General features: G+C 40.1%; 1 protein-coding gene across 4 annotated transcripts; it reads right to left on the bottom strand.

The window, feature by feature from the left end:
* Positions 1-2,111: 2,111 nt before the first annotated feature.
* Positions 2,112-10,978, bottom strand: mapk8a (mitogen-activated protein kinase 8a). Of its 4 annotated transcripts, none has more exons than XM_054600516.1 (12): positions 10,730-10,978; positions 8,311-8,477; positions 7,874-8,003; positions 7,645-7,703; positions 7,370-7,508; positions 5,899-6,064; positions 5,297-5,368; positions 4,297-4,479; positions 4,083-4,207; positions 3,883-3,946; positions 2,889-2,966; positions 2,112-2,290 (listed from the first exon to the last, which is right to left on the bottom strand). In XM_054600516.1, the coding sequence occupies exons 1-12, from the start codon at positions 10,736-10,738 to the stop codon at positions 2,112-2,114; spliced, it is 1,371 nt and encodes a 456-aa protein (XP_054456491.1). In that variant the 5' UTR covers positions 10,739-10,978. The 4 variants fall into 4 exon arrangements, with proteins under 4 accessions (XP_054456491.1, XP_054456490.1, XP_054456492.1 ...); XM_054600515.1 differs by lacking the exon at positions 5,297-5,368 and adding an exon at positions 4,834-4,905; XM_054600517.1 differs by lacking the exons at positions 5,297-5,368; positions 10,730-10,978 and adding exons at positions 4,834-4,905; positions 10,097-10,118.
* Between the last annotated feature and the right edge of the window lie 1,137 nt (positions 10,979-12,115).

Raw genomic sequence — 12,115 nt, 5'->3', positions numbered from 1 at the left:
CAGTACTACTTGCCATCGTGTCCTCTTTAGTACAGCCGTCTTGTGCCTACACTGACCAGTGCCGGTGCCAAACAAGAACTCCTCTGGACCAAGAAAGCATTTTATCATTCCGCAAAATACCTTACTATTATACATAATTTTTCATGTAGCTGATTATTTATTAACTTACTGATAATATGAGGTTAAGTCTTCCCATACACATGCACCCTGTTCATTTCCCCTTTGAAATGTAAACTTGACTGTAAAAGAAAGAACAATGTGAGACATTAAAATTCTACTCTTTTATTTGCTGGAGTTGAAGGTAGACAGTTTCCATTTTTGATGTATATAATTGGTCTGTTAGTGAGGCCATTTCAGATCAATAGCTGAACTTTACACAACTGGCCCGATCAAAACACACCACAACAAGTTAACTCTTTGCTGACAGTGATTAGCCAAACCGTCAGACGACTGCAGCATCATCCCAGTAGTTATGGATGGCTTTCCCATCTTTCCTCTAAATGTACCTGCACTAAAAACAGATTTGTTCAGAGAAAACTCATGCGTAGTCTATTCTATTTTTTTCTCTTTTTGAGGAGATGGAGGAGAAGAAAAGGGCAAAAAGAGAAAGCCAGAACAGTCAGTTGAGATTGTAGCCCAGAATGGGTCAGGACATGCGTCACAATCCCCAAAGTGCATTCTTGGAACTGATGCTAGGGGTTACTGCCTGGAGTGCCCAACCATGAAAAGGGCAAAGGGACAGGTTGGGAATTTGAGTCATCAAATACATCCAAAGGTTACCATGGCAGGTAGCAAATGCCTGTTTCCTGACTCTCAGAAAACATTCATCTATATTAAAAATGTACAGATCAATCACTGACTATATTAATCTATGAATTATATTGCACAGAAAACAAACAAAAAAACAAAATTGCATATAAATAGTACTTCTGAATGAAATGTACATTATATGACTCCTTCTAGGTTGAAATAAATAAATAAATAAATAAAGTAAATACAGATAAAAAAACGTTTTCTTCGCATTTCTTTTGAATGATGTATGCCATGATATGCATACTGTATCTTCAAAAACGTGTGTGTGTACATGTGTGAGGTAGAACTCAGAAAGACGCACTACAGAAGAGAGGAGCATCTGCAACGGAGAGGATTGAAAATCATTGAACTGAGTAAGGGCACTTAAATTAAATATGTGAAATATCAGACAGCTGTAAATAATGTCTGAGAGAACCTGCCAAAAGGGTAAAGTGACTAATTTAGACTTAGTCTCTGGTGACAGTCCCCAAATACAGAACTCATTCTAGCCAGTGGAGTGGCCTATATTAAATCATTATATCACTGGCTACGCCACATTTCTATTCACTTACATTCACCCTGTTCTTCCTCATCCAACAGACCATGGCCTACAAATTACATCTAAGTAACTAAACAAGTTCAAATACAGTCAGTTAACAGTATGCTATAGTAAAAAAGGAAATTCAGTGTCAGGGCAAGAGACCATTTGACTGCTTGTCAAGATGCACACAATCAAGAGGTGACATAATACTAAGAAGTAAGTCTACTTTGATACACCAAAGGACACTTTCTACAAGAAAGATGAGGAACAATATCAAAATAAAATCATTCAGTGCAATCGGATCCAAGATGATGTGCGCTATTGTCTACTGTTAAAAAAGAATTGGTGTAGATTCATCCAAATGTCCCAAAAACAATAGAAAAATGACAAATGAAGAATTAAAAAATATACTAACATAATATTGCAGTGCTAACAGTGTAGTATTCGACTGTGTAGCAGCAGCTAAAAACAGCAATGTGTATAGTACACTCAAATCACGCCCTCTCATAACATACATCACAGATTCACATCGGAACATACTTTGATTCTTCGCAGCAAAAATACAGTAATAATGATACAATTTCAAACCACAATAATTTACATTAGTATAAGGGGAGGGGAAATAAAAACAAACTGTACATTAGAAGCGCAGCTCTACAAACTAACATGAGTTCCATTGGCCTAAATCTCCTCATCAAAACACATTGATGAGGAGAGGTTTGCTTTTTGTGTGCTGATGTGTGTGTAGATGTGTGTGTACGTGTATTGTATGTGTGCGTTATCTGCAGCAGGCCAGTGCACCCAGAGAGGTGTGGCTGTCCAAGCTGCTGTCTGTTTCAGAGGTCATGGTGGGGTCACTGCTTGGGTCAGTGGGCTCTGTGGACATGGACGAGACATCGTTGGCCGAAGAGGAGGAGGAGGACGTTGGCTGAGGGGGGCTGTCGATCACTGCTGCACCTGTGCTGCGAAAAAAAACACGTCAACGCATAGGTTTCATTGAAATATGCGGGACACGTCCTTTGTCTGCTTAGTCACATACGCAGATGTAAACAGTGCCTCAAACCAGTAAGCACTTTGACTCGCATGTCAAATGAGGCGTGGTTAAAACAACTTTATTCTGGAAATATTACAGCTTTTTTCTGAAAATAATTCAATTTTATTCTGAAAATGTCATGGCTTTATCCACAAAATATATTTCAACTTTATTTTCTAAATATTACAACTTGATTCCCGAAATTTCTAATAATCACCCCATTACACTGTTGTACTTTACATTGAAGTATTGAAATTATGTTAAAACATAGATGATTTGTAACTTTTTAACCACATTCATCCCAGATTTAACCTACTGTTGATATCTTGGTTAAACCTGCAATCATAAATGAATACATGAAGTATTCAGTGAATGTGTATAAAATAAAAAGTATGAGGATCTTTTCATTATTCAATCTTACAGACTGAGACTTAAGTCAAGCCTCTGAAAGACATCCATCATGTGATTCACAAGTTATCCTCCCACATCTTCTCATCTACCAAAGTTATAATGATTACTCACCTAAAGGAGGTGGCTGGCCTCTTATCACGCCATTCCGTTTCCACTCCTCCCATTCACTCACTTCCTTATAAATTAGCACTAAAAATGAGAGATCAGAAAAAGGTTAAGTGGGTCAGGAGAGACAGGGAGAAATCATTGATACCCTGAATTTGATACACTTTTATCTGAAAAGTTCACTTTGTATTGCACACTTTGCAGTCCAAACAGCATCATGTTCCTCGGTTGGACAGGCTGTGCTGGTGTGACTCCTCTAAATATGAGTGAAGGGTCATTATCACCTGACAGGGGTTAGGATGAGCTCATCCCGCTGCTCAACTGAAAGTGATATTTACTCATAATCTGAAGTCCTACCATGCTCCACAGAATCAGGTTCCCCTCAGTGGAAAACACTGACTGAGAGGCTTCAAAAGGGGATTTCAAGTCATGCAACGCACCATCTGGCAACTAAAGTGGAGACACAGAGCTCCTTGGGGAACAATATTTATTGGATATCCCACTAGGTATCTTTAGACACGGTTTATTTTTGTGCTTTCCATGAATAGAAAAACAATCACGTCACTGCTGGTGACCTGCTAATCATAGAATCTGACCAACAGACCATTTCTATTTCATGTAAACACATGTGATTTTTGCACAAAATTGTATGTATTAGGTATAGTGGGTTGATTTAACAGAGACTAGCAATTGCATTTTAATATATTAGATGTTTCATTAACCAGCTGGTTTGAAACAGAAAATCCATCTACTTCTCAATCTAAAACTTGAAGTTTTTTGAGGTGGTAAAACATTGCAGATACCCAACAAAATTGTAAAATTAAAAAGTATTTTAGCAGATTTTTCACTTCAAAATTACTGAGAAACATCTTAGGAAATCCCTGTGCTGCCTCAGGAGTAAAGGCTAAATAATACACTGAAACGAACATAAAACGCGTCTGAAACACTTAAAAACTGAAGTGCTGAGTGAAGCGCTAAGAATCGTAGTACGCCGTCTCACCTTTCCACTCTTCCACGGTATGCTCCCTCTCATCCAGCTGTTTTTCTAGGACCTTTGGAGGCGGCTGAGAAAGAGAAAATGGCTTAAATGGCACGTTGGGGGTAGAAGAGCGTTGCCAACTTTCCCCTTTAGGGGTGATGTAATTAAAATCTCATGTGACGCATTTAAGGATCATGCGCTCAAATCAGCGATCCACTTACGGCTTCCACTTCAGCTGGATCATACCAAACATTAATGTAGGGGTGCTGCAGGGCCTCATCTACAGAGATGCGTTTGGAGGCGTCAATCACTAACATCTTGGCTAAGAGATCTCTAGCTTGGCTCGCTGAGGAAAGAAACAACAAATACATATTTGTTGAAGGAGTTCTGAATGGTTTAGGTCATGATAGGATTAAAACAAAATAAACACAGTACCTTTCAGTTTGTTGTGGTCAGAGTCGGCAGGGAAGAGCACATCTGGGAAGAGTTTCTCAAAGCTGTACCCAGCATAGCGTGGCCTGTTTTCGACATACGTTCTCACTGACTGGTTCAGCTTCATTAGAAAATCCTGAGATGGAGTACCTAGCTGCTCAATTACCTTGTTCCACTGGTCTATGTCTGAAGTGTAAATGTTAAGGAAACAAACAATATTCACTCTCACACACGCGTTACACACCATAAGGGCAACCTGACATTAAACTCTCTTTGGAGGTGCACACACCCACATCTATACTTACAAAGTACACAGACACAGAAATACTTAGATCACAGGAATTAGTGATACAGCCACTTAATCCTTTCCTATGCAGCTAATACATAACTATCATACGTGGGTGCAGCAGTACAATGATGGTAGAAACTTGAGAATGGATAGCGATGTGACAGAGGGAAACTCTCGGGATGGTGTTGCTGTTCTCTTCACACAGAATGAAGTGATGACAAGGTGATGGATCAATGATTGGGGAAGGATACGATCAGTGCCGGGGAACAAAACGCTTCCCCTGATCATCTCGGCCACTATGCAGCCCACTGACCATACATCCACTGGAGGCGGACGTTTAGATGATGGGGAGATGGACATGCAAACAAAATGGGGGGGGGGAAAAACGCACAAACTAAGTGAGAAGAATGCAAGCAGAATGTCAATGGTGTTGATTCAAATGAAAATGGAGAACATGCAGCATCAGCCAGATATACGAGAGAAAGAGCAATGCAGTGTTGAAGCAAATGAAAACTGACATGTTTACAGCCCATGCCGGCCAGAAGAGCTCAAAAAAGACATGTTACGACAAGTCCCTTTAGCCTGGCTAAACATAGTGTATTTAAGCCAAAAAACTAAACAGATAAAGGTCTAATAGTCTGCACGGCACAAACCCTTTACAAACACTATTAAGATTAACAGCGTGAAGAAGAATTTAAAAAGACCCAAGGATACAGTCCCTTCCTGGGAAGAGGATTTTATGGCGAACCATTTCTGCCAGTATGCAGCCCACAGACCATATGTCCACTGGAGAAGTGGAATATGGTAAACACAGACGATTAGAGGAATGCACAACAACAGGTTAGTTGCACAAAAGGAGGTCAGCTAGTGAGCAGCTTCTGACAACAACGTCCCATCATGTACAGAAGCACCATGCAGATAACACAGTGTTAACAGTAAGATTTAACTTCAGGTCCCTGTATATATATGTTGTAATGGATCCAACATAAATGTTTGGAAAAGGACATTTTGGTTTCCACTACAGAAGTAATAACACACATTAAATAATTTTCAGTTTATTATCCCTATATCTATCAAAATGGCTGGTTTACCTATTCAAGATAATATAGGTGATAGGGACACGGCAGTAAAAAATGGTCAGGAACATTCACGTTCAAACTTGCTCCTCTCAAGATCTAAACATGAGGCCTTTTGTGAATTGGGTCACCGTGGTTTGTTGTTTTTTTAAAAGTGCTGCTCTACGGTGTTACATCAGCAAAAGTAAACAAGGGTTGACAGCGTAAATTAACGGATACAGTAAATAAATAATAACTAACCATTGGCTTGGTAGCCCATCCCCAGGATAACCTCTGGTGCTCTGTAGTAGCGTGTGACCACATACGGTGTCATCAGGAGGCCCGTGGCAGCAGTCCGAGCCAAGCCAAAGTCCAAAATCTTCAGTGTACAATCTGACTTGACAACTATGTTACTAGGCTTGAGGTCCTACAGAGGAACACATACCAAAAAAAAAATGTTTAATTGTTGATTTTTGTCAATAAGAAGAAATTAAAAAAAATGGGATGAATAGCTACAGATGTAGTGACAGCTAATGTACTGATTTCTCTTTAATGTGTTTAAGTAGGAGAAAGGGCATGATGGAGGGAAACACCTTCGATTACAATTCTGAGAAAAAATGGACTCAACATTATAACATCTTGATCAGCAGCATTGTTCAACCAATGACAGCTTTTTGTGATCACAATATTATCTCTAGGAGTCCCATGATAATAGTGTGCTACATTCTCCATCATAACTAAAATCCAGCTGATAGCGTGCATGTTCCAGCTATGCCATGTTTCTCTCTGCAGCACAAATTTTGTATTACCATGTAGAAAAAGGGGAAGCCCCTGGGCTTACTTCAGGCACTGAGCCAAGGATGTAGTTAAAACTTCTCTATTAGTTTAGTACATGTCCAAGTTAAAAAGGTACGACAGGAGAGCGGCGACCGGTTTCGCCCCAAATAGCTTCTTCCTCAGGGTGTAGCTGTAAAGTTTTTAACTGCATTATTGTGCTTGGTACAAGTGTTCCTTAAGTAAGCATAAGGGCTTCCCTTTTTCTACAGTTGAGAAGTTTGACATTTTTACCCGGAGTTTACTACTTTACAACCAAGAGTACCCACTAATTTGTCTCTTTACTTATTAAGGTGTTTTGCTTGTTAAAGCAAATGCATTTAAGGTTTACAGTAGTGGCCCTGCACAATATTTATTTTTGGGTTTTTTTCAAGTCGGCCTTTGCTTAACCAGCGATTAGACACTTTATTGCTATAATATCACACCTGGCTGCATGTTTCTAATGCTAAGGCAGTCTTTTTCTTCATAATTAGGTGCAATTGTATATCAGTCTATGTAAACTCTTAACACCTGCTTATTATTGATCCATATGGGGAAATTATACATTCACCTTCCCTAATCTAAATGGAGGTCAGAAGTCTGTAAGGACTCACATCAGCTTCAAAAAGCTGATAGTAATTCAGTGTTTTGTTCAAAGACGTTTGAATTTAGATTTCACATTTAAAGAAGTGAGACAAATATTGATATTTTCCATCTATGTGTTTTTTATAGTGGTTCTATATCTCCAATATATTTTCAAAAGGGTTTTGTTGGTTATTAAAGTACTATATTTGTCATCTTATGGTCTGCCAGTTGACCATTTAACAACTCAGTGTCAAGTGTCACAGAGGGTTTAACGGTCCCTCTTCGGGACACTGGTCTGCATTAGTCTGTGCAGTCATGGCCAGCTGATGCTTACCCTGTGAATGATGCCGGCAGCATGGAGGTGTTTGATACCGCACAACGTCTGATATAGCAGATAGGACAGCCTCTCATGGTCCAGCTCCATCTGAATGACCTGGCACAGGTTGGCATCCATCAGCTCCATCACCAAGTATCTGACGGAGCAGAAACAGTTTACACAAGAGGCTATAGAAGCTCTTCAGCAGGAGAGAGTAACTCAATTTTAATAAACAAAACATACTGTGTACTTTAATAACAAAGTAAATCCACACTTCAAATATAGTTACTTACACATCTGCAAATTCTTCTAATGATTTTTGTGGTGTAAATACGTTCAATAGGCCAATGATCTGTGGGAATAAATCAAATCAGAATGATGTTGTCATGTCATTTACTAGGACACATTAAAGCCCAATTTGAGGACCACACACATTTAAGCATACAAAAGGCTTTAAAAAAAATCTAAAATACCACGTGTCCCTTTGGTCATGTGACTGAATACATTCTCATGTACACTTACATTTTTGTGATTGACACATTTCATTAGGACTAGCTCTCTGTACGCCCTCTTGGCATGGGTCTGATTTTGAAACGGCCGACTCAGCTTCTTGATGGCAACATTTCGTTCAAGGGTTTGGTCATAAGCAGAGCTGTGGAAAAAAGTTAGCAAACTGTTTCAAAATATGGTCATATTTGTAGCATAATAATAAGTATTAGACATTAGTGGTTATGGTTACTCCAATAGACTAAACATCTCTGCCTTTGTCATCAACAAATGAAAAATAACAAAGAACAAACTTAGTATAGCAATTTACAGTTTAAATGGATTCATATTTTGATTTCTTAAGAAGACATTTACAGAAATATTCTTACATTTTCTGGTGACGTATTGGAAACAGTGACCCATATTTCATCAAGAAGCTGTTGACTAAATATGGACGAGGTTGCAACACTCACCAGACGATTCCCTGTGCTCCTGAGCCGATGGGTCTTAGATTCTGGTAACGCTTCAGTACTGTGAACGTTGAATCCCCAACATCTAGGCTGTAGAACTCTCTTTCTCTCTTGTTTTTGTTCATGGTGAAATCTTCGATTACAGCTTTCTGTGCATCCAAAAATGTCCTCTGTGTACACAAAAACAGGCACACGTTTGAATATTTTGAAGGAATACACTACAGATACCAGCAGACCAGCCAAAAATTAAAAAGTCAAATTAAAATCCCTGCTCCCAAGAAAGCAGATTAGAAGTGAAGGAGAAAAGCCACCGCTGAATTTCACACTTGAACACTGCGGTTCCTTATCTCAGCAACTCAGCAAACACGCATGGACGGAAGATTTGATACCATCAGCAGTAGTGGCAGAACAGCAGGCCACGGGGAGTTCTACTCCATCATACGAAACATGACTCTCAGAGTGACTCTGTCACACTGGAAAACCAAGCCTGGCGATAATTCCTATGCGTTTGGACTCCAGCCCAGGACTCCAGCCCAGTTCTACAAGCGGGTCTTCCACAGGCACATGTTAGCTGGGTCAAGTTGCACCATGCGGCTGTGAGCCCAGATAAGACACAACACAGAGACGCCAATTTGTGTTCACGACGTCACCATAAATGGTTTTATTAAAACCGTCTAAAATCAAAAGAAAGGAGGAAACTCTAACATCCGCTACCTTTCCCTTTCTTCCGTGCTTACATAAGCAGCGTAAACACCCTCCCCACTCTTCCACCCGGCCGACACACAGTCCATATGAGGGATATAATCGCCAGAATAAAATGAGTCAGCTCTCCTTCTGTTCCTCCAACGTCACAACCACGTACATAACATCCACCTCCCTCACAACATGAAAATAGACATGCCGCCTCTTTTCATATTTCAGACAGGAAGACAATTACGCTTGTCTGCGTTATGAAGGCTTGAATGACATTGGAATACAGTACTGTTGGTTTATACAGCTAACTGTTGCTCTGATGTAAGGTCATTATTGTATAAATGGCTATCCAGAAGGATAACATAGGTCAGGTCAGTGCAGGGAGGGAATCACAGGGTGATTTGATCCAGTAAATTGTTATCTAGCCACACACACTGTTAATATTACTGCCCCTGCTGTGAAGTAACTAGTATTGATGCTTACGACTACATGCTGCATCGACAAATACCTCTGAAATCAATGGCACACTATTAGATTGCAGTTATGTGTCAGCTGCAGTATTTACACTGTACAAGGAATGCAGCAGCCACATCAGTAGTCTCAGCAGCACCTAAGAGGTCTGGACTTCATGGAAGGGGGCTTTAATACATCTAGGTGCCTTGTGTATCCTACAAAGGGAGGTAAATATCGAGGTCATTCATGGAGCGCACTGTTCCCTAATGACTGAACTTCTGTTTTCTCTAAACAAGCTGCTTCAACCTAATGATATAATGAGTGGCTTCCCCATCAAACACATAAAGGACAATTCAGATCCTGGCAATGGGGGTTACATATATTATATAACGCCTGAAACAAATTCTCACAAAAATGCACATGCTTGGAAATCTGTATTTACATATTCACACAATATATCGAGATTTGGTGCAGCTTGATTGTCTAAAATAAACCCACACCAAAACTAGTAGCACACATAAATGATGCAAAAAGCCTTACAGGTAGCATTCTATCTATCTATCTATCTATCTATCTATATATATATATATATACACATGATTAAAATATGTGGACTACCATCTCATGTTCTCCCACCACTCACATAATAGCCTCATCCAGGTGCCTGTATGCCCAGTCTCAAAACTGAGATAGCCTTATTATCTAATCCTCACATGCAAACTGTCAGCAGGGCGGACTCAGAGACGGAAGACCTGGCTCCATCATCCATGGGCTCAGATTAACAGCAGAGACTGAGTGGAGGACCACTATCGACCATTTCTTTATTGCAGCCCCATGTCAGCGTGTTAACCTTGGCCACACGACCCCTCGTCTTGTCAGAGGTATCCGGCAGGTACACGAATATAAAAAAACCTGCAGGAAAGAGCCGTGAATGCTGAAAACAGCAGCAGCCCCAAAAATACGCCGGGAAAGAACCCATTATTACAGCGATAACGACAAGCCGTATCGTGAAATCGCAAGGCCCGTTTGAGAAACACAGTGCGCAGTCGGTGCACTCCTGCCTCGGTCTACGTGGTCCGTAGGCTGGGCCGTGCAGCCGACGGACCACACATTGGAACGACGCGAAAGTATTTCAGGATATAAGCGAAGCTGCGGTGTAACACCCTGAAACAACAACCACGTCGGTTAAGCGGCATGCACACAGCGACATACGACCCTCCCCCACGGCCAAACAATAAGCACGTCTGAAGAGCGGAGGTGCGAATCCTCATCTTACCTCTGTCATCAAGTGAAACGATCGATTCCCCAGCGCGCGGCCCGATCAGCGGCGATATGCTACCTACTCTTGGTTAATTCTGCCGGTGAAAGATGTTTTATTCCGATGTGCGGCTTAAAAATACATGACCTCACCGAATTCACTTGCCTACGTTTTCCATCTGGCTACTACTGACAGGCCGGGACGCGCAGTGCGTACGGGGCATGCGTCCCAGCAGTACGTCACTCATCCACAGAGGCACACCCACCACCTCCTCCATCCTCCATCCTCCTTCCTTCCTTCCTTCCTTCCGCCGGTCCATCTATCTATCTATCTATCTATCTATCTATCTATCTATCTATCTATCTAGCCCACTTCCGTTTAATGTTATTTTATGCTCTTACGTCTGCAGTAAATCTATTGTTAAGGGTTGATTGGCCTCACTGCAAATAAAGACACTATAATGCACGATGGTGTTGAAATATTTGCCAAAATTTGACATATTTCTGTCAAGTGAAATAAGCATTTCCAAATGGTGAAATGAAAAATGAAAATGAAAAATGAGGCTGCATATGTTCTTGCTTTATATTTGAAGAAATTTCTTTTTTCTGGTGACAATAAAGAAAATGGCTGAGATTGGTTGCCAGGCTGTATGATTCATGGACCATTGAGCACATACGGGTCAAAAAGTAATTTACATTTTCTCTGTAAAACGGATGCATATTTTACCCCAAAAACTGTCCTTCACAGAGGTAAATGGAAGGGCAACCCAATGTCAACATAAAGTGTATCACAGTCAGCATCAAGCAAAATAGTCAGGTATATGTCCAAATTTTATATTTATACGTGTAGGAATTCTTAATTTGAATTTATTTTTCTGTCTTTCTTTCTTTCTTTCTTTCTTCTTTTCTGTCTTTGTAAAAAACTGTTTGATATAAGATATATTTTCTTTTTCTTTTAAATGTTAGGTAGATATGCAAAACAGCTATCATGATTGACAGGAATATTCTATATGCAGACTAACAAACAACTAGATAGTTATCACAGTTATCTTACATCAGTGGTGTTGGTGAGCACAAAGGGAGGTCCATTTAAATAAGGCTATAGCCTACGTGTAGTAATCAGACACAATTAATTTCCCACCTAATTAGCCTTGTAAGTCCATATGGCCTACTTGTATAGTCAACAGAAAAAAAAATATTGACATGGCTTAACAATAACATAAACAAAAGTTATGTTCTTTCAACGTTAGTTAGTTAGTTAGTTAGTTAGTTAGTTAGTTAATTAGATTCCACTCTGGGTCCAATAAGCATAAGCCCACACGGTTCTGTTTGTCTGTTAAAGAGTGATGCTGCAGTGTCACCCATAAATAACTGAGGGGTATACTGCATTACCAGTAGTCATCAG

The sequence above is a fragment of the Anoplopoma fimbria genome, chromosome 6 (genome assembly GCF_027596085.1).
Source record: "Anoplopoma fimbria isolate UVic2021 breed Golden Eagle Sablefish chromosome 6, Afim_UVic_2022, whole genome shotgun sequence".
Taxonomy (NCBI): Eukaryota; Metazoa; Chordata; class Actinopteri; order Perciformes; family Anoplopomatidae; genus Anoplopoma; species Anoplopoma fimbria.
The sequence above is the reverse complement of the archived record's forward strand: the minus strand, read 5'-3'. Positions and strand labels throughout refer to the sequence as shown.